At 43.8% G+C, this 25,578-nt stretch overlaps 1 protein-coding gene across 1 annotated transcript in view; it reads right to left on the bottom strand.

Annotated features, from left to right (window-relative positions):
- The window catches only part of MMRN1 (multimerin 1), a 91,878-nt gene that overhangs the window by 36,174 nt on the left and 30,126 nt on the right, over positions 1–25,578 (bottom strand). Inside the window, exons 3-4 of the mRNA XM_030190691.1 lie at positions 15,002–15,108; positions 2,432–2,533 (exon numbers count right to left, since the gene is read on the bottom strand). Coding sequence (XP_030046551.1) covers positions 2,432–2,533; positions 15,002–15,108 — 209 coding nt within the window. The remainder of the gene's footprint in view (positions 1–2,431; positions 2,534–15,001; positions 15,109–25,578) is intronic.

Below are 25,578 nucleotides of genomic sequence, written 5' to 3'. Positions count from 1 at the left end.
CCAGATTGACCCACAGTGACTCTTCCTTACCCTATAGGTCCTGCAATTGTGTGGCTTTAATATTATCTTGAACATATAGTACCATTCCCTCATCCCTTTCTTCCTACTTTGTCTTTCCTGAACAGATTATAGCCTGGGATAGCTATATCCAAGTCATAAACCATGTCTCTGTGACCGCCACTAAATCCAAATCAGCCTCTTCCATCACAGCCTCTAAATCCAGAACCTTATTTCCCATACTAGAGGCATCACTATATACTGCTTTCCAGATGCTGCCCCTTTCCCCCCCATTTGTGTTGAGGCTTTTAATGCTTCACTTACCTGAGGGCTTATACCGACCTGGGGGCTTTGATCACCCAGCCCCAAGCATTCTAGTTTAAAGCTCTCTTCAATAGGTTAGCCAATCTGCTGCTGAAGACATTTCTTCCATTCTTTGATAGATAGAAACCACAAGTTGGGTTATTTTATCACAGGTTCCCATTGTTCTGTCCTCTGACAGCCTTGCACTAGTTTATAATGTGACCCTAAAATGTGTTTAATGCCTTTACTGCCATTCTCACTTCTAAGGATCTTCATCGCTGCAGTTCCCACTGCAAAGGTATGTGAGCAATGCATTGTGTGTAATGTAGTTCACAGGCAATACAGCCACACTTGTCTGTCTGTATAAGAACTGTTACCACTGGTTGTGTGGCTGCCCAGACCTCCTCTCTTTCTCAGCCAAGCTTGGCTCCCTTGTCTACCTGCTATCATTTCCTGGTCATTCTTACTATCTCTGTCCTGTGAGGTCAGTCAGGTACGACCTTTCTCTCCAATCGAAGGCTGTCCTCTAGGACCACCCCTTGCTACTCGATGGCAGGCTCTGTCCCCATTGGTCTATTTACTCCCTACTCCCTGGGCCTGTGTGAGCCTTTCTTAGCCTCTCCCTCACCATGAGGCATTCTCCATCTTGCCTCAGACAGCACTTGTCCTGCTAAACCTCCCTGGAATGAACTTGTTTTTTTACCTTTAATATATCCTTCTAATGTGATATTGCACTCTCCAGTCACCCAGCACTGAGTTACTTCTACCTGTTCAACTATTTCACACCTCTGCAATAAAGCTGCCTCTCTTCAGATTTCTACCTCCAACCACTGTTACAGCTCTCAGAATCAAGGAGTCTCTGTGCCCTGAGACAACACTTCTGAACATCTGACTGTGAGTAAATTACCTGTATTTATTCAATAAAAGAAACTTCAGAAAATAATAGAGACTTCAGGTGTGTGCTGGTGTGCCAAGATATTGAGACTTTACAGTTAAAAAGTCTTAAGAGGCTTGACACCCATATTATACAATTCTGTACTAAAATAGCTCAATTTGTGGTAAAATACCTTGGCCTGATATTGAGTCAGCAGGAGTTAGACTAGCTAATTCCCGCTGTCACTGGTGAATCCAGAAATTCAATACCGAGGCCGTATTCGTCCATCAGCATTGAAGTTCCGGGGGGGGGGGGGGGGGAACTTGGCACTACAAAGCCAATTCATCGGCTGACCGGCTAGGTTCTAGTGGCCAAAGATAGACCTGTTATTTACACAGGTCTGTCTGGCCGATAAGCTTAATTGGTTAGCCCGTGAAAATCAGTGGTAACCAGCTATGTCAAGCAACATAGCAAGTGACCATTGACTGGCTAGCCATTGACTGGAATATTCAGAGGGAGATAGCCGTTCCTGGCTAGTTAAATACTTTTGAATATCGGGCAGCATGACTTAACAGTATATAAGAACATAAGAGTAGCCATACTGGGTCAGACCGATGGTCCATCTAGCCCAGTATCCTGTTTTCCAAACAGTGGCCAAGACAGGTCACAAGTACCTGGCAGAAACCCAAATCGTGGCAACACTCCATACTACAAATCCCAGGGCAAGCAGTTGCTTCCCATGTGTGTCTCAATAGCAGACTATGAACTTTTCCTCCAGGAATTTGTTCAAACCTTTTTTAAAACCAGATATGCTAACCACTGTTACCACCATCTCTGGCAAAGAGTTCCAAAGCTTAACTATTCGTTGAGTGAAAAAATATTTCCTCCTACTTATTTTTAAAAGTATTTCCATGTAACTTCCTCGAGGGTCCCCTAGTCTTTGTAGCTCACATTGATAACTTCCTCCCTAAATGGCTTTGAATATCAGCTGTATTATTGCCATGGATAAAGATATATCAAGAGACTGATGGGTTTTACAACAAGAATACTGAAACAAATGAGAAAATAATATTTAAAACAAGGGACAAATTACTATAAGCCTGTTATATAATCTATATTTAACCAGAATCTATTACAAATAAATTTGTTGGAGTCTAACATAGAATTAAAGAACTCCGAAGTATGAAAGGAATCTTAGACCCATTGATAAGGAGAGAAAAACATTCATTTGTGTTTGAAGTATCACTCACTACTGACCTGAATCTGCAGTGATCTGCTGCTGCTGGTGACTTGTGCCCCCGTTGACAACAGCATTGCTCTCGGCCTGACTGCCTGGCATCTGCCACTGCTGTCTCTGGGCTAGAACAAAACAAGAAAAATATTCAGGCATGTCAGACCAAGGGCATAGCCAGACACCCAGTTTTGGGTGGGCCTCAGCCCTAAGTGGGTAGGCATGAGAACCCCACCCCCCACCGGCATCTCTCCCTCTCCTCCCCTCCCCCCAGGCAACCGAACACCTCTCAGATCTTCCTACCTCCTTGTACATTTTAAGCCTTTCAGTTCTTCCCCAGAAGTGAGCAGTCACTCATACCTCATGCAGCCCTCAAGCATTCCCTCTGACCTGGTTCCCCCAGTGCAGAAACAGGAAATTGTCAAAGGGAAGGCTCAGGGCTGGCGTGAGCAGCAGATGAGTTGCTGCTCACTGCCAGTGAAGAACTGAAAGGTTTAAAAGGTACAGAGGGTTGGGGGATGGAGTTCAGAGGCACCAAAATGCAACTATAATACCACCCCCCCCCCCACACACACAATCCACCACCACCCTCTACCCTTCCAACCTCAACAACAGCTGACTTCTACTATTTTTTGTTACATTTGTACCCTGTGCTTTCCCACTCATGTCAGGCTCAATGCAGCAGGCAATAGAGGGTTAAGTGACTTGCCCAGAGTCACAAGGAGCTGCCTGTGCCAGGAATTGAACTCAGTTCCTCAGGACCAAAGTCCACCACCCTAACCACTAGGCCACTCCTCCACTACCCCAAGGAACCTTAATCCACCATGTTAAAATGGCTAGGGGTACAAAATACAACCCATTCTGTATGTCCTAGTGAGGGAGATATATGCTCTATGAAGCACTGTTATGATTTTTTAATCTGTGACTGAATAACAAGTCATCAACAATCTCAGGATTCAGTCTAGCTCTCCTGTCTTCCACAGTCCTTCCTGCAATAGAAAATGTATTCTCAGAAGATGTGCTGGTAGCATGAATGTACAGGATCCCCCATGCAAATTTTGCCAGTTGTGGCCAGCATGTTTACCTGTTTTTCCAAAAAATCAAAATATCATCTGCATCACTCAAACGTATAAAACAGTCCAGTTCATTAACATACTTGAAAGTAGAGAATGACACGGGAACAAAGTTTGTCCACGTCCCCATGAGCTCTGTCCCCATTCCTGCCCCGTCCGAGCAGGATCTGCCCCCTCCCCATCCCCTGCGGTTATCACGGGTCCCCGTGTCATTCTCTAATGCTGGCATTTTTCAATTGGCAGAGCTTGGGGAATAACCCCTCCCCCCCCCAGCCACATCAGAGATGCGTCACTGCTGGGTTAGCCTGGGCCAACCCAGCCCACCTATGGCTTTGCCACTGTGTCAAACTACTTTTTGTAATGGTATGCAATGAGTCTGTACTGGGCTTGTCAGATCATAGATACTATGGGGGTAATATTCAATCCGTGGCAGTAAGCAGTTTATAAACCACTTCCAGCCGTGGACTGACCTAACTCCACATATTCAATGCCAGGGCATACATGGCCCCCAAAATTGGATACCTGGGTATGTGTGCTGATATTCAGATCGGTGCCTGGTTAACTCGGCACCTGAAGTTAGGGCAGCTGTTTTGCTATTCTAACTCTGCACTGACTTAGCCGGATAGCAGATCAAATATCACTGTTAATCAGTTAACTTGTGGCTGTGCCCAATACTCTGTCCCTTGGCTGCCCCTGACCTAGCTGGTTAGGGAATGGCCTGTTAGTGGAGGTATTACCTGGTTAAGTGCTGCAAAATATTGATGGCCCTCTAGTTCTGTGGGGTTTAATGGTAAAACCTTTTGATTAGCAACTAGTACCTAGACAATGCATATCTGCCGGACTCTCTATAGTGCACCTAGAGATCGGCACCAAAATCCAGGAGCATTCTATAACTATGTGCATAATTTAATTGACTTAATAAGCTAATCAGTATTGATAACAGCACTTAAAAAGCAATAATGAGCCCTAATTGGCAATAATTAGAATGTACGCATTCAATTCACTAAGCGTATTCTGTAATGAACTGCACTTAAATTCTAATGTGTGTAGTTCAAAAGGGGCGTAGTTATGGGTGGAGAAATGGGCATTTCATGGGCATTCCAAAATTTACGCTCGTAGTTATAGAATATGGCCCAGTGCACGTAAATCTACCTGCAGGGATTTATACCACATTTTCATTGGTGTAAATGGAGGCATGTAGTTTTAGACACTGGGATATCAACTAAGCGTATCCTATATACTGCACCTAAATTTAGGCACCGCTCATAGAATACACTTAGACAGAAATGTTTACCAAACAGATTTTTGTAGGTGCCTTATATAGAGTCTGGCCCTATATGACCCATGCTTTGGAACAGGAGGGACACATTACATTATACTGGACACTTGTATCCCACACTAGCCTCATTAGTTCAGTGCAGATAACCAGCTGGGCATTCCCTGGACTATTACACTTGCCTGCTTCTTCAATTAATCATCTAATGCATCCTTCCCACCATCTTGCTGACTGATATGAAAACAGCTATCATAAGATAGACTTATTCACTATTCGACTGATATTCAGCTGGTGGCGGTCAGCATTTAAAAATACGCTGACCACTGCCAGCTAGATTAGACCCCAATATTCCAGCACCAGCTCTGAATATCGGGGACTAAATTTGATGGGGATGGCCACTAGAGCCTATGCGGGTCCCAGCCGATGCCCACATAAGACAGCTATGCAGGCCCCAGCTGAGTATCGGCCAAAACCTGCATAAAGAAGCCCTCTGCTATTTGGGGAAGATGGTGCAACACTGGCTGAGCAGGCCATGAAAAAGGGAAAGGTTTGTGAGGGGACATATAGGTCTAGGACAATGGGGGTAAGGAAAGGGTAAAAAAAAGGTAATTAGTATAAGAGAGATCAGGAGTTTATAGGAAGGAACGGAATTGGGTGATGGGGAGAAGTTACAGGAGAAATTATTTGATAAGGATGTTTGGGGGCGGGTCTTGATGCGGGGATATATAATGTTTTTGTTTTGGGAAAAAGGAGGGTGGTGGGAGGTTTCTTGCTGGGGTTTCTTGTCCCACTCTGCCCACCCATGTGGGTTAGTGGTAAGTGATAATATAAAAAAAGGGTTGGGGAGGGTCGCAGCATAGCAGCGGGACAAAGTATGTCTATATGGGAAATGTTTTGGAATAACTTTCAAAAGTGGGGGCCAATTAAGGCCTTAAAAAGGTTAGTCTCATATGTGGTACCACCATGAGACAATATACGACTCTGTAGAACCACAGGTCATGGAGAGGAGTGATGGGGAAGTTATTATTGATTTATTTATTTGGATTTTGTTCACACCTTTTTCAGTAGTAGCTCAAGGTGAGTTACATTCAGGTACACTGGCTATTGAGAAAAATAAGTGAGGCAACTAGGGTGAAACCGTCTAGCTGCAGGATTTTGGGGAAGATTATTGTAATCAATTTGTTTGTTAAAGAATTACATTTGTTGTTTGGAATGTTTATTAATAAAAGCTGTGGCCAAGATTTTGCCAATTTGAATTAATGGTGTTGTGATGTTTTATTTGGTAATGCTTAGTGAATTAATGTGGCGAATGGAAATATGAATGCCAATGTTACTATATTTTAACCTTAAGCCCTGATCCCCCTCACGGCCTCCAAACCCCATTCCTCCTATCCCCTCCCAACAAATCCATGAATCAAAGTCTTCCCTAACCCCTCCAAGGTCTAAGGAGGCTCCCCCGGGCCTATCTGTATTCCTGGTGGTCCTAGTGGGGGCGATGGGGGCGGGAGCAAAGCACTTATGATATTTTACTACTGCATTACACTGATTTCCTTCATCCAGATCTATCATTACTCAAATACTGATTGATCCAAGTCTCTGACTGGATGTGGATCGCATCAGGCATTTCCTTACAAGAGAACTATTCCGCACCCTTGTCCATTGGCTGGTCCTCTCCCATATTGACTACTGTAGTGGGATTTACACTAGTTGTCGGGACTACATTCTGAAAAGGCTAATATTGGGCAAATCGCGTTTTCATCATGCTCAGCCACTGCGTTTTAATCGACACTGGCTCCCTGTTAAAGGTCGTATTCAATTTAAAATCTGCTCCCTAACGCACAAGATAATTTATGAAGAAGCCCCTGAATATATGCTCAACTTCATTGATCTACCTTCTAGGAATGCGCTAATATCTGCAAGGACCTACCTCAATCTCCATTATCCCATCTGTAGAAATGTTAAGCACAAGACCCTTTTTGCTTCGTCCTTCCCTTACATCAGTCCAAAATTCTGGAATATGCTGCCGAGACAGCTAAAGGAACTAGTCGACCATCAGCTGTTCAAAAAGTCTTTAAAAACATTCTTATTCGCCAGAGCTTATTCCACTGGCAACTCCTATGTTTAACCTCTCTCCCTTGCTGACTGTACATGGCTATCTGCTGGTTGCTTGCCCCTATCTTTCACCCCGTGTTGTCCCCTGTTCCTTTCCCAGCCTGTCACAGTCTGTAACTGAGTCATCTTTGCATTGTATTGTTACCTCTTGACTTCATGTAAGCCACATTGCTTCTGCTCTTGTTAGAAAATGTGGGGTAAAAATGCACAAATAAATAATTAAATTTATTTACCTGTGCCTTCTCATCAGATTAGTAGGCCACAATTGACCTTGCTGGGTCAGATCCGTCCACCTGGTTTTCTTCTTTATATGGCTCCTGAAAGTGCTATTATCTCAACTCTTCTATACTTCTTTTCTGCATCCTGTTTGATTATGGCATTCCTTTCTGACTTCTGTTTTTTAGACTGTAAACTGCTTTTGCTATAGGTGGTATAGTAAGTGCTTAATACATAATAAACAATACTGGCACTTTTACTAATAGCTTGAGACAATTGCAACCAGCAATATCATTGGGTATGAGGAAAGGGGTACCTATTCATCGATTCCTCAAAGATTAGAAATTGATTATTTGCTACTAATTATCTGGATGCCAGCTTTCTGTCAGTTAGGCCAATATACCAAGTCTGTCCTATCTTAATTTTAGGGTTGCACCAAATGAAGTATTTCTGGTCTTCCAGCTACGAGTTTCCGCACATTTGTCTAGCTCAAGAAGAGCCATCCACGTGTCTTTCATTGTGCTACATATCTGAAGAAATTCTGGGAAGACTGGAGGGTAGCCAATGTTACTCCGATTTTTAAGAAAGGTTCCAGAGGAGATCCGGGAAATTATAGACCGGTGAGTCTGACGTCGGTGCCAGGCAAGATGGTGGAGGCTATTATTAAGAATAAAATTGCAGAGCATATACAAAAACATGGACTGATGAGACAAAGTCAGCACGGATTTAGTGAAGGGAAGTCTTGCCTCACCAATCTAATGCATTTTTTTGAGGGGGTAAGCAAACATGTGGACAATGGGGAGCCGGTTGATATTGTATATCTGGATTTTCAGAAGGCGTTTGACAAAGTGCCGCACGAAAGACTCCTGAAGAAATTGCAGAGTCATGGAATCGGAGGTAGGGTATTATTATGGATTAAGAACTGGTTGAAAGATAGGAAGCAGAGAGTAGGATTGCGTGGCCAGTATTCTCAGTGGAGGAGGGTAGTTAGTGGGGTCCCGCAGGGGTCTGTGCTGGGTCCGTTGCTTTTTAATGTATTTATAAATGACCTAGAGATGGGAATAACTAGTGAGGTAATTAAATTCGCCGATGACACAAAATTATTCAGGGTCGTCAAGTCGCAGGAGGAATGTGAACGATTACAGGAGGACCTTGCGAGACTGGGAGAATGGGCGTGCAAGTGGCAGATGAAGTTCAATGTTGACAAGTGCAAAGTGATGCATGTGGGTAAGAGGAACCCGAATTATAGCTACGTCTTGCAAGGTTCCGCGTTAGGAGTTACGGATCAAGAAAGGGATCTGGGTGTCGTCGTCGATGATACGCTGAAACCTTCTGCTCAGTGTGCTGCTGCGGCTAGGAAAGCGAATAGAATGTTGGGTGTTATTAGGAAGGGTATGGAGTCCAGGTGTGCGGATGTTATAATGCCGTTGTATCGCTCCATGGTGCGACCGCACCTGGAGTATTGTGTTCAGTACTGGTCTCCGTATCTCAAAAAAGATATAGTAGAATTGGAAAAGGTACAGCGAAGGGCGACGAAAATGATAGTGGGGATGGGACGACTTTCCTATGAAGAGAGGCTGAGAAGGCTAGGGCTTTTCAGCTTGGAGAAGAGACGGCTGAGGGGAGATATGATAGAAGTGTATAAAATAATGAGTGGAATGGATCGGGTGGATGTGAAGCGACTGTTCACGCTATCCAAAATACTAGGACTAGAGGGCATGAGTTGAAGCTACAGTGTGGTAAATTTAAAACGAATCGGAGAAAATTTTTCTTCACCCAACGTGTAATTAGACTCTGGAATTCATTGCCGGAGAACGTAGTACGGGCGGTTAGCTTGACGGAGTTTAAAAAGGGGTTAGATAGATTCCTAAAGGACAAGTCCATAGACCGCTATTAAATGGACTGGAAAAAATTCCTCATTTTTAGGTATAACTTGTCTGGAATGTTTTTACGTTTGGGGAGCGTGCCAGGTGCCCTTGACCTGGATTGGCCACTGTCGGTGACAGGATGCTGGGCTAGATGGACCTTTGGTCTTTCCCAGTATGGCACTACTTATGTACTTATGTACTTATGTACATTGGAAATGGGGGCAGGATCTACAAGATACCATAGTATAAGCAACTCCTCAAAACACTTCATAGCGATAGAAATCTGGAAAATTCAGTCTCCCTCCTCTCTCCTAAGTGTTAACATTTCTTTGTTTTCAACATGGAAACCTGTCCCTCTTTTCCCAGGCCTAGAGAAAAGCAGTGCTTGAATATTGGACTGTCAACCTCTACTTCTTAATTCTTATTGAGGACCATTAGATTGTGGAGATCCTTTGCTATAGAAATGGCTTCATGGTAAACCTGACAGAATAAAGCCCAAAAAAAAAAGAACCACCAATAAAAAGATGTACAGAAGTATACAGAACTGAAATCTGTCTCCAATGTAGGGTGTGTGGGGCGTGGCCCAGAAAAGCTGAATCCCTCATACCATATATGCACTGGCCTAGTAGATTCTGTGTGTCTATCATAATCTCTTCTGCCACCGCATTTTAATATGTGAGTTAAAACTGTTCTAGTCTAAATAAAAAGACAACCATAGTGTGAACTGTGAAACCTAAATGATTTTAGCTATCAGGCATGCTATAGAGAGCATCATCTGATAGCTGTCAGGATTTAAAAGAAAAAAAAAAAGCAAAGCTGAAAGGTTGTCTAATTGTTTCTGTTATCAGCTGTAGCCATGCCTGTGGATGGAGCTAAATGTTTCCTTTTACCCTGATGCCTTTGTGTGCATGTGAAATACTAGGAGGTAATGCAGCAACCTAACTGGTGAGAATGGAGTAGCATTCCCTGCTGGCATAAAGGAACAAGACAAAGGGGTTTATTGATTGTAATTTGTCAGTGTCCCCAAATGGATTTGCCATCAAGATAGCAGGTATTGGTTTTCTCTATGGACCTTATAATTCCGCTTGTCCATCTCTGCTTATACCACTGATACTGCAGTGTACTTGTTTTCTGCCTCTCATTCACACCAATCTAATAAAACCATATATTAGTATCCCTCTATCCTTAGACTTTCACAATCAAGCCGTTGTAATAAACAGTCACATGTACTTTATGAAACTCTATAGTATAGTTCATAAAACTTCAATGGATACTCCTCCACATTTCTCTATAATGTAATTGTCAATATAGGCATGAATAGTATTAAGGATCCTCCTTCGATGGCACACACCACTATAGGTATTATTGCAAAATGTCCATACAGCTTTTTTGTAAACTCCAGCTGACGAGGACACTGTTACATCCTGCAACTGCTTCTTCCCTCTTTTATTCGGGCAAACTACGTCACCTCAATAACATCTTATCTGTTAATATATATTCAACATTCTTGTACTACTATCCTGCTTATTTTCGAAGAAGAAGGCCGGCCATCTCCCGCCACAAATCGGGAGATGGCCGGCCTTCTCCTAAACCCGGCCAAATCGGTATAATCGAAAGCCGATTTTGGCCAGCTTCAACTGCTTTCCGTCGCAGGGCCGGCCAAAGTTCAAGGGGGCGTGTCGACAGGGTACCGAAGGCGGGACGGGGCGTGGTTAAGAGATGGCTGGCTTCGGATGATAATGGAAAAAAGAAGGCCAGCTCTGACGAGCATTTGGCCGGCTTTACTTTGTCCATTTTTTTTTAGGACCAAGCCTCAAAAAGGTGCCCCAACTGACCAGATGACCACCGGAGGGAATCGGGGATGGCCTCCCCTTACTCCCCCAGTGGTCACCAACCCCCTCCCACCCAAAAAAAAATGTAAACATTTTTGTGGCAGCCTCTATGCCAGCCTCAAATGTCATACTCAGCTCCATGACAGCACTATGCAGGTCCCTGGAGCAGTTTTTAGTGGGTACTGCAGTGCACTTCAGGCAGGCGGACCCAGGCCCATCCCCCCCCCCCCCCCCCCCGTACCTTTTACACTTGTGGAGGAAACTGCCAGCCCTACAAAACTTACCAGAAACCCACTGAACCCACATATATAGTAACATAGTAACATAGTAGATGACGGCAGAAAAAGACCTGCACGGTCCATCCAGTCTGCCCAAGAAGATAAATTCATATGTGCTACTTTTTTATTTGTACTGTCCTCTTCAGTGCACAGACTGTATAAGTCTGGCCAGCACTATCCCCACCTCCCAACCACCAGCTCTGGCACAGACCCTATAAGTCTGCCCAGCACTATCCCTGCCTCCCACAACTGGCTCTGGCACAGACCGAATAAGTCTGCCCAGCACTATCCCCGCCGCTCAACCACCAGCCCCGGCACAGACCGTATAAGTCTGCCCAGCACTAGTCCCGCCTCCCACCACCAGCTCTGGCACAGACCGTATAAGTCTGCCCAGCACTATCCCCGCCGCCTAACCACCAGCCCCGGCACAGACCGTATAAGTCTGCCCAGCACTAGTCCCGCCTCCCAACCATATAGGTGCCCCCTTCACCCATAAGGGCTATGGTAGTGGTGTACAGTTGGGGTTAGTGGGTTTCGGGGGGAGTTTTGGGGGGGCTCAGCACACAAGGTAAGGGAGCAATGGTCAGATGTGTACCTGGGAGTATTTTATGAAGTCCACTGCAGTGCCCCCTAGGGTGCCCGATTGCTGTCCTGAGATGTCAGGGGGACCAGTGTACCAAAAATGCTGGCTCCTCCTATGTCCCAAAGGCTTGATTTTGCATGTTTACACTTGAACGTTTTTTTTTTTTTTTTTTCAAAATGGCCGAAAATCAAAGACGTCCAAATCGCAAAACGTCCAAATCACAGGATCACCATGGTATTTTCAAACACAAAAGATGGACGTCCATCTTTTTTGAAAATGACCTTCTTCCTGGTTCGGAATTTAGACGTCTTTGTAAAACGTCCAAATTCTGATTTAGACATTTCTTTCGAAATTGCCCCTCCACGTGTTCTTGTGAACTTTGGTACATTGATCAGACCATAAAAAAGATCAAATATCATTTAATACAGCATCTGAACAATATAAAAGTACAAAAAATGGAAGTGCCATCGGCTGCTCACTAGGTGAGTGCAAAGCATGAGCTAAATGATCTCAAGTTTGTGGTGTTGGTTCAATGTGATGTTGATTCAGGTGGTAACATTTTACAGAATATGTTTAATAAAGAACAGAGATTGATATACGAATGGAGAACAGTGGTTCCGTTAGGGTTAAATAAAGAAGTTGAATAGTTGGGAATCATCATGTGGCAACTTCTATCAGGGTCAAGTAGGATTGGAGTAATTTATTGCGCATGCACGGGCGTCTGAATGAGTCTGACGCCATTTTCTCCCAGCTCTAGTGGAAGTCTGCTCTGATTATGCAGTTTCAGGTATGTTCAATTGTTTAGGAGTATGAATGTTTAGGTTTAAGTAGAATATGTATATGATTTTCACAATGTTAATCTGTACTTTGTAGTTGAACCCCTGACAACGCTTAGCAAAACACAATGACTGTGTCGGGTTTCATGAAGAAGGGAGTGACTACAAAACAAGAAAATTGGAGTTGACGAAGTAGTAGAAGAATGTTGAATATATTTTAATAGATAAGATGTTATTGAGGTGACGTAGTTTGCCCGAATAAAAGAGGGAAGAAGCAGTTGCAGGATGTAACAGCGCCCTTGTTAGCTGGAGTTTACGAAAAAGCTGTATTGACGAATTGCAATAATACCTATAGTGGTGTGTGCCATCGAAGGTGGGTCCTTAATACTATTCATGCATATATTGGCAATTACATTATAGAAGATATGTGGAGGAGTATCCATTGAAGTTTTATGAACTACACTATAGGACTTCATAAAGTACATGTGACTGTTTATTACAACGACTGGATTGTGAAAGTCTAAGGATAGAGGGATACTAATACATGGTTTTATTAGATTGGTGTGAATGAGAGGAGTGTGTGGTTAAGATTGCGGGAAGGTGTTTTTATGTAAATTTGAGTTTTAGAATAAAGAGATTTTGATACAACAAGCAGAGAGTAATAGTTACTATCTGGATTAATCAATATGCATGAGAGATATTTTCACGCCTATTACATTCGTTGTATGAAAATCTTTCTCATGCATATTCATTACAGATATCTTGAACACCTGACCTGTTGGACTGGGAGTGGACCAAAGAGTTCAAGGGATTGCCTTTATATCCCCCAAAAGGGAAACATGCTGTAAATCACTAGGGGGGGGGGGGGGGGGGGGTTATTCTGTAACATAGGCATTACCAGTTAGGCACCTATTAGGAGCATATGGGCCAATACTCAGCCGGTGGCGGACAGCGTTTTTCTGTCTGCCGCAGACGCTGAAATCAGCAATGCAGTGTTGGGCCCTCTTCGGCATTGAATTTCCAGTTTTTAAAAATTTGGTTAGTGTATGACCGGTTAAATTAAAATTCAGACTTAACTGGCCATAGGTTAGTGCATAAAGATAGGACAGCTATGTGGTCCTATTTATGCACTAAACCTGGCCAGTTCAGTCTGAATATTTGGACCTAACCATACTCTGCCCCGGAATGCCTGCAACATGCCCAACTAAGTTTGGTGCTTAACGGTCATTCTCAGCAAGGATGGCTGATTAATTAGATTGTAAGCTCTGTCAAGCAGGGACTGTCTCTTCATGTTTAAGTGTACAGCACTGTGTATGTCTAGTAGCACTATAGAAATGATAAGTAGTAGTAGTAGTAGTTAAGTGCTGCTGAAAATGACTAGATAACTGCAACCAAGCAAATTAACCAGTTGGCAGCCATTTCCAGCTAGTTAACTTGCTTTCAAAATCAGCTGGACAAATGTTTACAATAAAGGCATTTATGTGTGTATATTTATTTATTTGGATTTTGCTCACACCTTTTTCAGTAGTAGCTCAAGGTGAGTTACATTCAGGTACACTGGATATTTCTCTGTCCCAGGAGGGCTCACAATCTAAGTTTGTACTTGAGGCAATGGAGGGTTAAGTGACTTGCCCAAGATCACAAGAAGCAGCAGCAGGATTTGAACTGGCCACCTCTGGATTGCAAGACCGGTGTTCTAACCGCTAGGCCACTCCTCCACTATATGTGCATTATACATGTGCAAATGTCAAAATATGCACATACTGTAACTTACAGAGAGTGTTCTTGCAAGGGGATGTATACATGGACAGAGCCTGGACAGCACCCCCACTTACATGTCTAACTTACAGAATACTGTAAGTTAAGTGTGTATCTCTGACATTTAAGTGCAACACTTACTCCAGTTTATGGCTGGCATATTTCACCTGTTAAGACTACTTCCTTTATAGAATAGGCTCCTACCAGGCACCCTCTGGCTCCCATCGTTATGTGCCCTGTCAGAGAATAGCCTTGTAAGTACCAGAAGCTCAAATTCCTTATTCTAATAGAGGACATTATTGAGCTGGAAATTGCACACTGTGTAATACTCCCCCTAGTGCCCCACCTTGCCCACTGTGCCATGGCCAAGAGAAGACATGGTTGGGGGAGTAATATTGGAACCCCTGACTCCCATGTTCCTTGTTCTCATTTGCATAGCCACCAGCATGGCCCTGAGCAAATTCTTAAAATTTAGGTCAGCCTATCTATAGCCATAGTCTTCAATGAGTCCTATCTATAAGACTTTCTTTCAAGTATCTTTTATACAGGACAATGTCGAATTTTGAATAGCATTCAACACATCAGTTTTATTTTAAGGATTTTAGTGAGGGCTTGCCTTAAACAACTGTAGTCAGCATAAATGTCATTTTCCAAAAGAGAGCCTGCAAAGTATTTGAATCAGTCAATCATATAGGCAAGTGTGTGTGTGTGATATGCAGCAACTGAACAGCCAATGCCCATATCTCAAAATTGAGAAACTGCCAAAAATTTACCGTGACAAAATGACAGCCCTAATCACACTGGTCAACCTGAGAGTAACAAACCTGTGAATTGACACTGATCTCCGTGGAATCCAGGACAGCACTTCCACTCCAGTGATGTCACTATCTTATGTTTCATTCTATAGGTTGGGCGTGTTGCCATTTGATATCTGAAAGAACAAGAATATTTAGTAAAAAGAAATATAGATAGATAGATAGATTTAACCTCAGTTGATGAGATGTGATTATGTAAGAAAGTGAGCTGTTTTTTCTTCTCCTAGATAGCCATGCTGGTCAAGTATAAAATAACAATTTAGAAAGCCCTTAATGTGTATGTGTGCTTGCTTACATGCCACTGCAAAATGCATTAAGTATTTCGTTGGTATTTTGCCTGTTAGTGCATGCTAAGCAGCACATTACCAATTTTTAAAAAATATTTTTCTGAGGAGCATGGACTGCGTAGAGAGTGGGCCTGGAAGCATTATCCAGTTAGCGCTTCCTAATTACCGCACATTAACTGGATAACACAGAATTAACATGGGAGCATGTAGTGCTTCCAAAATAGGAAGCACTAAGTGCTTCTATGGTAACCAATGTTCCCTCTAAGCCGAGCGCATGAGCAATTGCTCATAAGTTTTAAGAGCATCACTCACAGATTTTACATGGTTGCTCATACTGGTGCTCAAAAATTGTTGGTTTTTAAAACTTGATGCTTCGGTCTGTCCTAGTATGTCAATGCTTATGTTCTGGCGTACTCAACAGATTATGGAAAAAAGAAGGGCGTCCCTGACGAGCACTTTGGCAACTTTACTTGGTCCATTTTTTTTGTTACGACCAAGCCTCAAAAAGGTGCCCGAACTCACCAGATGACCACTGGAGGGAATCGGGGATGACCTCCCCTTACTCCCCCAGTGGTCACCAACATCCCCCACCCTAAAAAAAACTTTTAAAATATTTTTTACCAGCCTCTATGCCAGCCTTAAATGTCATACCCACCTCCATGACAGCAGTATGCAGGTCCCTGGAGCAGTTTTAGTGGGTGCAGTGTTTCAATTGTGGTGGTAAATGTGAGCCCTTCAAAACCCACCAGGAACCCACTGTACCCACATGTAGGTGCCTCCTTCACCCCTTAGGGCTATGGTAGTGGTGTACAGTTGTGGGGAGTGGGTTTTGGGGGGGGCTCAGCACACAAAGTAAGGGAGTATGAACCTGGGAGCAATTTCTGAAGTCCACTGCAGTGCCCCCTAGGGTGCCCGGTTGGTGTCTTGGCATGTCAGGGGGACCAGTGCACTATGAATGCTGGCTCCTCGCACGACCAAATGGCTTCAATTTGGTCATTTCTGAGATGGGCGTCCTCGGTTTCCATTATCACCGAAAATCGGGGACAACCATCTCTATGGATGACCATCTCTAAGGTCGACCTAAATTTCACAATTTGGGCGTCCCCGACCGTATTATTGAAATGAAAGATGGACGCCCATCTTGTTTCGATAATACGGGTTTCCCTGCCCCTTCGCTGGGACGTCCTGCGAGGACGTCCTCAGGAAAACTTGGGCGCCCCTTTCGATTATGCCCCTCCACGTGGCATAAATATGAATACATTAATTTATGACAATGTTTGGAATTATTTTGGACCAAAAAAATATGATCAATCAGTTCTGCTTCCATGAAACAATCAATGTTCTTCATTGCTCATTGGTCACTAGGAACTCCGGCTGAAGCTTACAAAACATCTTCTTATTTGTGTTGGTCATGCAAATCAGATATTGGTACTCTTGATCATATGTTATACTGGTATCCACTGGTTCAATCTTTCTGGTCCCAGGTATAGAAACAAATACAAAAGATACTACATTTTTCGGAACCTATATCTTACATAGCAGTGACATTTAATAGTTTCCAAGCTACCAATTCATTAACAGATGATGACAAAAATGTCTTATTTCTATTTTAACCCCCATTTTACCAGAAGCCATTTTAAGATCTTGGAAAAACTTGCAAACACTAAACTTTCAAACTTGGTGGCACAAGGTTTGCTGTACATACCGACATGAAGCGAAAATTGCTCAATACCTCACTTCCAATTCTAGATTGATCTCTATTTGGGAACCACTAAAACTCTTTGTAGAATATCAGCACTATCACACTTCTACAAACCATGTGCCGTAATGTCCTTTCCTTAATATGTCATTGTTAATATTGGGGGGGGGATAGGGATTTCATTTCATATGGTTACTTAGAAAATGTATGTAATTGATCAAGATAGTTTTTTCAAATTCCTGCATTATTGTTGTAATATCATTTTGTCTCTGCTCTATACAAATTTTAAAACAATAAATTTGTTGAACTTAAAAAAAACAGCTTTTATAGATTATGCTCTGGGGTGGGAGAAAAACAACATATTAGAGTTTGTGCCACAGTCGGCCTGTCACAGAAAGAAAGGGGGAGGGACAGTAAGCAATATTGTGGAAAGGTTATTAGGAAAGATTTGCCTCTTTGCAGGTGATACCAAAATATGCACCAAGGTAGACCCCCCTGTGCATGAAAGAAGAGTAGGATCTGGGGTAATTGTATCTGATTGTGTCCAAACAGATCAAAAGGCACTGGCAAAACTCAGAAGAGTGCTTTGGTGAAAAGGGAAAGGAATGATTAACAGGAAAAAGGAGGTGATGGTGCCTCGGTTGGATACTGTGCAGTGGCGATCCTAGGTCGGCTGCCACCCGGGGCGGATCGCCAATGCGCACCCCCCCCCCCCCCCCCCGCCCAGGTGCAGCGGTGTCTGTCCCCCCAGGGGTGCAGCACAACACCCCCCTGGCGCAATGGCACCCCACCTCCCCTGCGCATCAAGCCCCCCCCCCCCCCCGGGTGCATTCTTGGCTGCTGGAGGGTGCAAAGAGCAGCCGCGCGCCTGTCGGCTCCACTGGCTCCCTGCTCCCTCTGCCCCGGAACAGGAAGTAACCTGTTCCGGGGCAGAGGGAGCAGGGAACCAGCGGAGCCGACAGGCGTGCGGCTGCACTCTGCACCCTCCAGCAGTGTGCACCCGAGGCGGACCGCCCCCACTGCCCTGCCCTTGCTACGCCACTTATACTGTGTGCAGTTTTTCTCCTGGGAGAAATCTGAACCACAATGTATTGCAGAATTTCTGCAGAACCCCCTTCTGTGCAGAATTCTCTATGGAGACCAGGAGGCAGCTGGTGTTTCTCATGTTTCCCTCTTCCCCCTCCATAGCATACACCTCAAGCCTAGCCTCAATAAACTCAGATTTATTATTTTTTTTTTGCCCTAATTACCTGGAAAGCAAACACTTAAATTTCACAGGGGTCCTTTTACTAAGCCGCGGTAAAAAGTGGCCTGCGGTTGTGTAGGCACATGTTTTGGGTGTGCGCTGGGCCAGTTTTTAACATGTCTGCAAAAAAGGGCTTGTTTTTAATAGGACGGGAAAAGGGCAGTCCTTAACGTCACCCGGTGGTGATCCTAGGTAGGCTGCCACCCGGGGCAGAATGCCGCTGCGCACCCCCCCCCCCCTGGTGCAGCAGCATCCATCCCCCCAGGGTGCAGCACGACAGCCCCCCCCCCCCCGGCTCAATGACACCCCCCTCCACGGAGCATCAAGCCCCCGCCCCGGGTACATTCTTGGCTGCCGGAGGGCGCAGAGAGCAGCCGCGCGATTGTCGGCTCCACTGGCTCCCTGCTCCCTCTGCCCTGGAACAGGAAGTAACCTGTTCCGGGGCAGAGGGAGCAGGGAACCAGCGGAGCCGGCAGGCGCATGGCTGCTCTCTGCACCCTCCAGCAGTGTGCATCCGGGGCAGACCGCCCCCACTGCTCCGCCCTTGCTATGCCACTGACGTCACCCATTGATCTAGCGGTAAGGATTCATGTGCTACACACATGGTGACCGGTCGGCTCGCACCAACTGCCGATTACTGCCGGAAACACAGTGTGCGTGGGAGGAAATAAATAAATAAAGCAGCAAATCTGAAATTACTGCCAGGGGGATATGGTAGCCTGGCGGTGGCCTCATTTTGACTGGGGCTGCATGCACGTAGAGCTTAATGTGCCTTTTTAAAAGGGCCCCACAATTTCTAAATACTTTAAAAGCCCTAAGTATATTGTAACTCAGCGGTTCCCAAACTGTGCATCACAGCACCCTGGTGTGCCACAGCAAACTCTCAGGGATGCCGCGGCGCATCGCTCCCTACTTTCCCCTCCCGCAGGTCCGACATCTGCCGCTTCCTGCTTCTTCCCCCGCCACCGCTGCAGTGCTTGCAGCTTACATTTTGGGGCCATCCACGATTCACACAGGCACTGCGGGGACTTCCCTCTGCTGTGTCTTGCCCTCACAACATAACAGGTAATTTGTACAACATAAAAGGCAATTAGTCCTCAATATTATAATAGGATCCAAGAGGAGAATAAAGGAGAATTCACATAACTAGAAAGAAAAGTTATTTAAAAGATATAGGGCGTCTTTTACTAAGACTCGCTCATGTTTTTAGCATGCGCTAAAATTGTGGGTGCGCTAAATGTTAGAGAAGCCCACAGGAATGCATTGGATAATTTCCTAAAAAGAAAAGTCCATAAGCCATTATTAAGCTGGACTTGTTTTGGGATGCACAACATAAAATCTGTTTTACTCTTTTGGGATCTTGCCAGGTACTTGTGACCTAGATTGGCCACTGTTGGAAACAGGGTACTGGGCTGGACTGACCTTCGGTCTGCCCTAGTATGTCAACGCTTATGTTCTTATATTCGATATACCTGAAACTATTTTTGTACTATTTTCCATGCAAAGCATTATACTCAGATTATTTTTCAGGACAGCCCTAATTCACTGAAAAGGCACAGTAATAAGATGTCATTATTTAAAAATATTGGAACTGTGTCTGCTAAGTAAACTGCTTCAATGTAGATAACATAGTCCTACACTTAGCCAGTAGATGGTAGTATAACAACAGTGAATCTGTCAATGAAGCTGTGATGAAAGCCAGCTCATGTTGTTACCTTCATATGTGGTGGCAAGGTTTTTATGTGAAATGTTTTGGTCTGAGTGGAAGATACACTGGTATTCAGCTTTCTCTATCCCCTTCGTTTTGTGTGTTGGGTTATTGGGATAAAAAGTTTAACAAGCTTATTTAATTTCCTACATGCAACTCTACTCATAATTGGTTTCTGAAAGTCTAAACTAGAACAAGATTCTGGTACAGTAATACAGATACTGGGGATTGAAAAAAGATATTTTTGTGCACATATAGGTGACTTTGACTGGTATAGTCAAGGGATAATTTCTTTGATTAGTGACCAATGCTATTTAATGTTTTCTTGCACATTGTTAGGCCCCTATGATGCGCTAACTGATTTAGTACACACTAAAAAAGAAAAAAATTAAGATTGAAGAATGAAGGGTCTGGTTCAAAGGGTGAGAGCAGAACTGATATTACATTAAGGGGAAAGAATAGCTGTGTATATTTATCTGAGGCTGTAGTCCTTGAAAGTTGCTAGGTGTAGAGAGATTGAGTTCCAGTAGTAGAGGTATTGAAGGAGCAAAGTAGCAATTAAGTTTATGCAAATGTTTTGGGATATCATGTGTTACTGTATAAGTTGAACTGAAACCTTGGTAACTTTAATTGTAAATTTGAATATCATCTTAGCCGAGATTGGGTGGCAGAGCTGGTGGTGGCGGGAGGCGGGGCTGGTGGTTAGGAGGCAGGGATAGTGCTGGCCAGACTTATACGGTCTGTGCCAGAGCCGGAGGTGGGAGGCGGGGATAGTGCTGGCCAGACTTATACGGTCTGTGCCAGAGCCGGTGGTGGGAGGCGGGGCTGCTGGTTGGGAGGCGGGGATAGTGCTGGGTAGACTTGTACGGTTTGTGCCCTGAAAATGACAGTTACAAATCAAGGTAAGATATACACAAAAACTAGCTCATATGAGTTTGTCTTGTTGGGCAGACTGGATGGACCATGCAGGTCTTTTTCTGCCGTCATCTTCTATGTTACTATATTTGCAATAATTTATTGCAAAGTATTCAACACTTTGTACCATTTTTTTCTTAATACCATCCAACTTTAGTAATTGGTCCCAAATTAGAAAAACACATCCAAGTGTTTTCTATTTTTTAATAAAATACATTTTTTTCTTATTCAATCTCTTGGTCGTGTGGAATATTTGGGAACCCTGCCAAAAACTATATTTCCATCAGTTTATTTATATCTACTAATTCTCCTCTCCACCACTAGGGGGTTCACATCTGCCAATGCTTATTACAGAAAAGAAAGACCAGTGAGGTGTGGCGGTGGGCAAAAACGCAATGACAGTGGCCAGAGGATGGACTGGAGAACCAGGAGCTTCCCCTCACACCACTTGACCACCCTGGGAGAACCAGAGCCCATGGATTTTCCCCTGTTGTTTTCACAGATGAAGCTGTACACACCAGTGATTTACTTCCCTGATACCTCCGGGTTTAAAGTAGCATTTTCTTTAATTAGTTTCCTTTTCACTGAGAGAAGTGAGATCACACATATCTATTACAGCTGTGCAATGTCAGTTTAGTTGACTTTTCAAACTCTGCAGTTTGATATTTCAACATATTCTTTTCTACTTTCAAAAAAAACTGTATGTGGTGGGGGGTCATTTTGATTTACTTGTCCATGAAAAGTAATTGTTGTGTTCAACATTAATGTTAACTATCTATTCTTAAAATGGGTCAGCTGAAAGAGCTTTTTTCTTTCTTAACAAGACTGCCAGTTGTATTTTTTTTATTGCCTATAAAGTTGCTATAACAATATATGGATTACTGCATTCTACTGATGAAAGTAATCCTAGGGCAAGATTAAGGCAAAAACAGACTAGACACGTGCCTGAGGCCTAAACATTTAAGACGGGCCCGCTCAGTATTAATTCAATGCTAACAGGCAGATTTTTGCCCTGGTGAGTCAGTTGCTAAAAGAATGAAGAGTGAGGATAGGGGATCCAGAGCCATGCTGCCCGCAAAGGTGAGTCTGTTCTCCCCACCCAAATATCCAACATATCCAAAAAGCACAAGGGATTGGTGATCTGTGCTTCTTACTGCTGCTTTTCCTCTATAGCTAGAACAATGTGAGGCCCTGTTTGCTGAAATTTTAAAAATCTATTTATCTTACAAGAGAGGGCCCAAAATGCTCGTTTGCCTAGAGCCCATCAAAAGATCAATCCTGTCCTGAGTAGTCATGTTTACTACTACTACTGCAGAAGGAATGGATCCTCAGGAGCTTAGTCGAGATCGGGAGCCTGGGCTGGTGGTTGGGGGGCAGGGATAGTGCTGGGCAGACTTATACAGTCTGTGCCTTGAAGAGCACAGGTACAAATCAAAGTAGGGTATACACAAAAAGTAGCACATATGAGTTGTCTTGTTGGGCAGACTGGATGGACCGTGCAGGTCTTTTTCTGCCATCATCTACTATGTTACTATGTAATCATTTCTATAGCACTTTAGATTGTAAGCTCCTTTGAGCAGGGACTGTCCTATGTTAAATTGTACAGCGCTGCGTAACCCTAGTAGCGCTTTAGAAATGTCAAGTAGTAGTACCAGACATATGCAGTGTTGTACACATTATATGCAGGTACTTTCTCTGCCACTGTGGGCTCACAATCTAGGAACTTGGAGCAATGGAGGGTTATGTGACATGCCTAAGGTCACAACAGTGGCGTTCCTAGGGTGGCTGACACCCGGGGCGGATCGCCGATGCGCCACCCCCCTGGTGAAATGACCCCCCCCCCCGGGTACATATTTACCTGCTGGGGGGGGGGGTGCCGCGCGCCTGTCAGCCTCGCTCGTTCCATGCTCCCTCTGCCCCAGAACAGGAAGTAACCTGTTCCAGGGCAGAAGGAGCACGGAACGAGCAGCGCCAACAAGCGCATGGCACCCCCCCAGCGGCGTGCACCCGGGGCGGACCGCCCCCCCCCCCCCCCCCCCCCCCCCCCAGGAACGCCACTGGGTCACAAGTAGCTGCAGTGGGAATTGAACCCAGGATCAAGGCCTGCTGGACTAACCATTAGGCCACTCCTCCACCCCTGTTTGCTTAGGGAGGCAGGAACAGGTGCGGAAGGAAGGGGCACGAGTAAGTGAGCATATTGGAGGTGCTGCATGGGATAAAACTGGGGTGACAGTGAGGAGATCAGAAGGGGAGTGGCAGGGTGGGAAGAGTGAGTGAGTGGACTCTAAGTGCTGTATGGGGTGTGAATGAGGAAAAATAATTATGAAAGAAGTGGTTTAGTGGTTAGAGCAATGGGCTGAGAGCCAGGGAAGCCACAGTTCAAATCCTGCTTCTGACAGTCCTCATGACCTTGGGCAAGTTATTGTGAGAATTAGCACACTGTAAAAGTCCCTGCATTTACTGTGGTAACTACTTGCTGCAGCAGAAGTGGGAAAGGAGCAGAGAAAAGGCAAGATTGCATGGGTATATTTCCTGTGTCCTCTGGAGGCATTAACTGTGCTCAGACTCCGACTGTATCTTCACTTATTACTAAGGTGTACCACAGACAAAATTAAAACTTGATCTTTGCAATCAGGATCCTGACACCTTCTCCCCTGATCAGGCTCTCTAATATACCTCACCTATTCTGATTAGGCTGCTCAACCTGTTCCCCTGGGACTTATGGGGGGGGGGGGGGGAGACAGGCCATTCACTAAATGTTTCTGCCTTCTTCCCAGTCCAAATTCAAAATGGCAGCTCTGGCCCCTACTGGATGCACTTACCACACTATCTGCTGATGCACTTCCCATATGATAAGTGTCTGCCTGTACAATAACCACAGGGCAGATACTGGGTAGGACCCCAGCAGTCCCTGCACAGGCTTTGTATTTACCATGCATTAATTAATGTTTGCATCTAATGTGCAGTAAGTCTAAAAAGTTACCACACTTTAGTAAGCAGGTCCCTTTACCTCCCATTGCTCCCGGTACCCACTTAGATTACAAGTTCTTCAAGGAAGGGACAGATTGAACCTGAGTACTTCTCACTACTGTCCAGCACTGCATATGCCTAGTAGCTCTACAAAAAAAAGTATTATTATAAGTACCACATTCCCTTTCCTTCTCTTTCATCTTCCCTTTCTCTGGGCCCTCTGCCCTTCCCAGGACTGATAGTCACATAGTACATGACGGCAGAGAAAGACCTGTCTGCCCAACAAGATAAACTCATGTCATTAAGATTTCCCCCTCCTTCTCCCCACACAAAATAAGGACCAAATAAAATAATGGGACACACAACAAATGCCCCAAAACACAAGTAGATGAAAATCTGACACAGGAAATGTGAACTTAAACCCTACAATAAGACTGATAATTGCAGCCTAGGATAGTGAACAAAGGAAAAGACAGTTCACAGCCAGTGTAGATAAAACTTCAAACAGACAAATGCTCATCTTACAGTACTGAACTGGAAAGGGCCACATATCTCATCGTTGCATATGGCGTGCAGATGTCAGAAAAAAAGTATTTCGAAAGGGACAGTAAAGTAACATGTCTCATCTGCTGGAAGCTATGTAAACAATGTAGCATTTCTGTGAGAAAAACATTGGGATCATGACCCTATCAGAACTGTGAAAAATGAAGAAGTTGTGATTATGAGGCCTATTCCCATTGCTACTGATAAAAAAAAATAAAGACTCAATGCAAGAAACCCAGGCATTGTGGTAAAGGAAAAAGACACAAAAATGTAATTACAAATAGAAGCATAAATACAAAGAAACTTTTATGCTATACTATACTATATTATATTTATTTATTACATTTATATCCCACATTATTCCAAGGAATCTTGAGTTCATTGTGGCTTACATTAGATAATCAAAAATAGCTATGGAAGGGTGTAACAGTATTGGTGTGATTGGTTAATTATGGGTTGAAAAGAATGATAGTGCAAGGATGGTAACTTTAAGTACAATACCATGAAAGTAATCAGAAAGTCAGTCAAGAGTTAGATACGTTAGTAATTGATCAGCAATAGTAGGAATTAAACATAGGATTGTTAATCTGTTGTCAAGAATTTATTAGGATTTCAAAGATTTGCAGAATAATAGATAATTATATTGATGTTTGATAGGTTTAGGTAGTAAGTTCCACCATTTCGTGCCCAGATAAGTAAGGTCAGTTGATTAGAATAGATTTATACCTAATCTTTCTACAGTTTTGAAAATGTAGTGTAAGATAATCTCTTGCTCCTGGGACTGCATTGCGCAGGGGAAGTTCTATGATTGGTTGCATGTAATTTGGGGCTTTTCCATAAATTATAAGATGAATAAAAGCATGTCTTGAAGTAGACTCTATCTTTTATAGCTAACCAATGAAGCTTGATTAGCAGAGGGGTTGCACTGTCAAAACGTGTCATATTATAAATAAGGCGAGCTGCTGTGTTTTGAACCATTTGAAGTTTTTTTGATTAACGGTACTTTACTACCCGCATATGTTGCATTGCAGTAATCCATGTGTTCATAACAAGAGATGGTACCAGAAATCTGAGGGTTCGAAGTTGAGAAGTAGTTCCTTCTGCGTTTTAGCTTCCAAAGAGTTTTGAAAGTTTTAGCGGCAACCAAAAGAGATTTGTGGTTCCAATGTTAAGTGATAGTCTATAATTGCTCCAAGTATTATTTAGTGTATTTTCCAT

Source organism: Microcaecilia unicolor, chromosome 2, assembly GCF_901765095.1.
Source record: "Microcaecilia unicolor chromosome 2, aMicUni1.1, whole genome shotgun sequence".
In the NCBI taxonomy this organism is placed as follows: Eukaryota; Metazoa; Chordata; class Amphibia; order Gymnophiona; family Siphonopidae; genus Microcaecilia; species Microcaecilia unicolor.
Note: the sequence above shows the minus strand (reverse complement) of the source record. Positions and strands in the feature narration are given on the sequence as shown.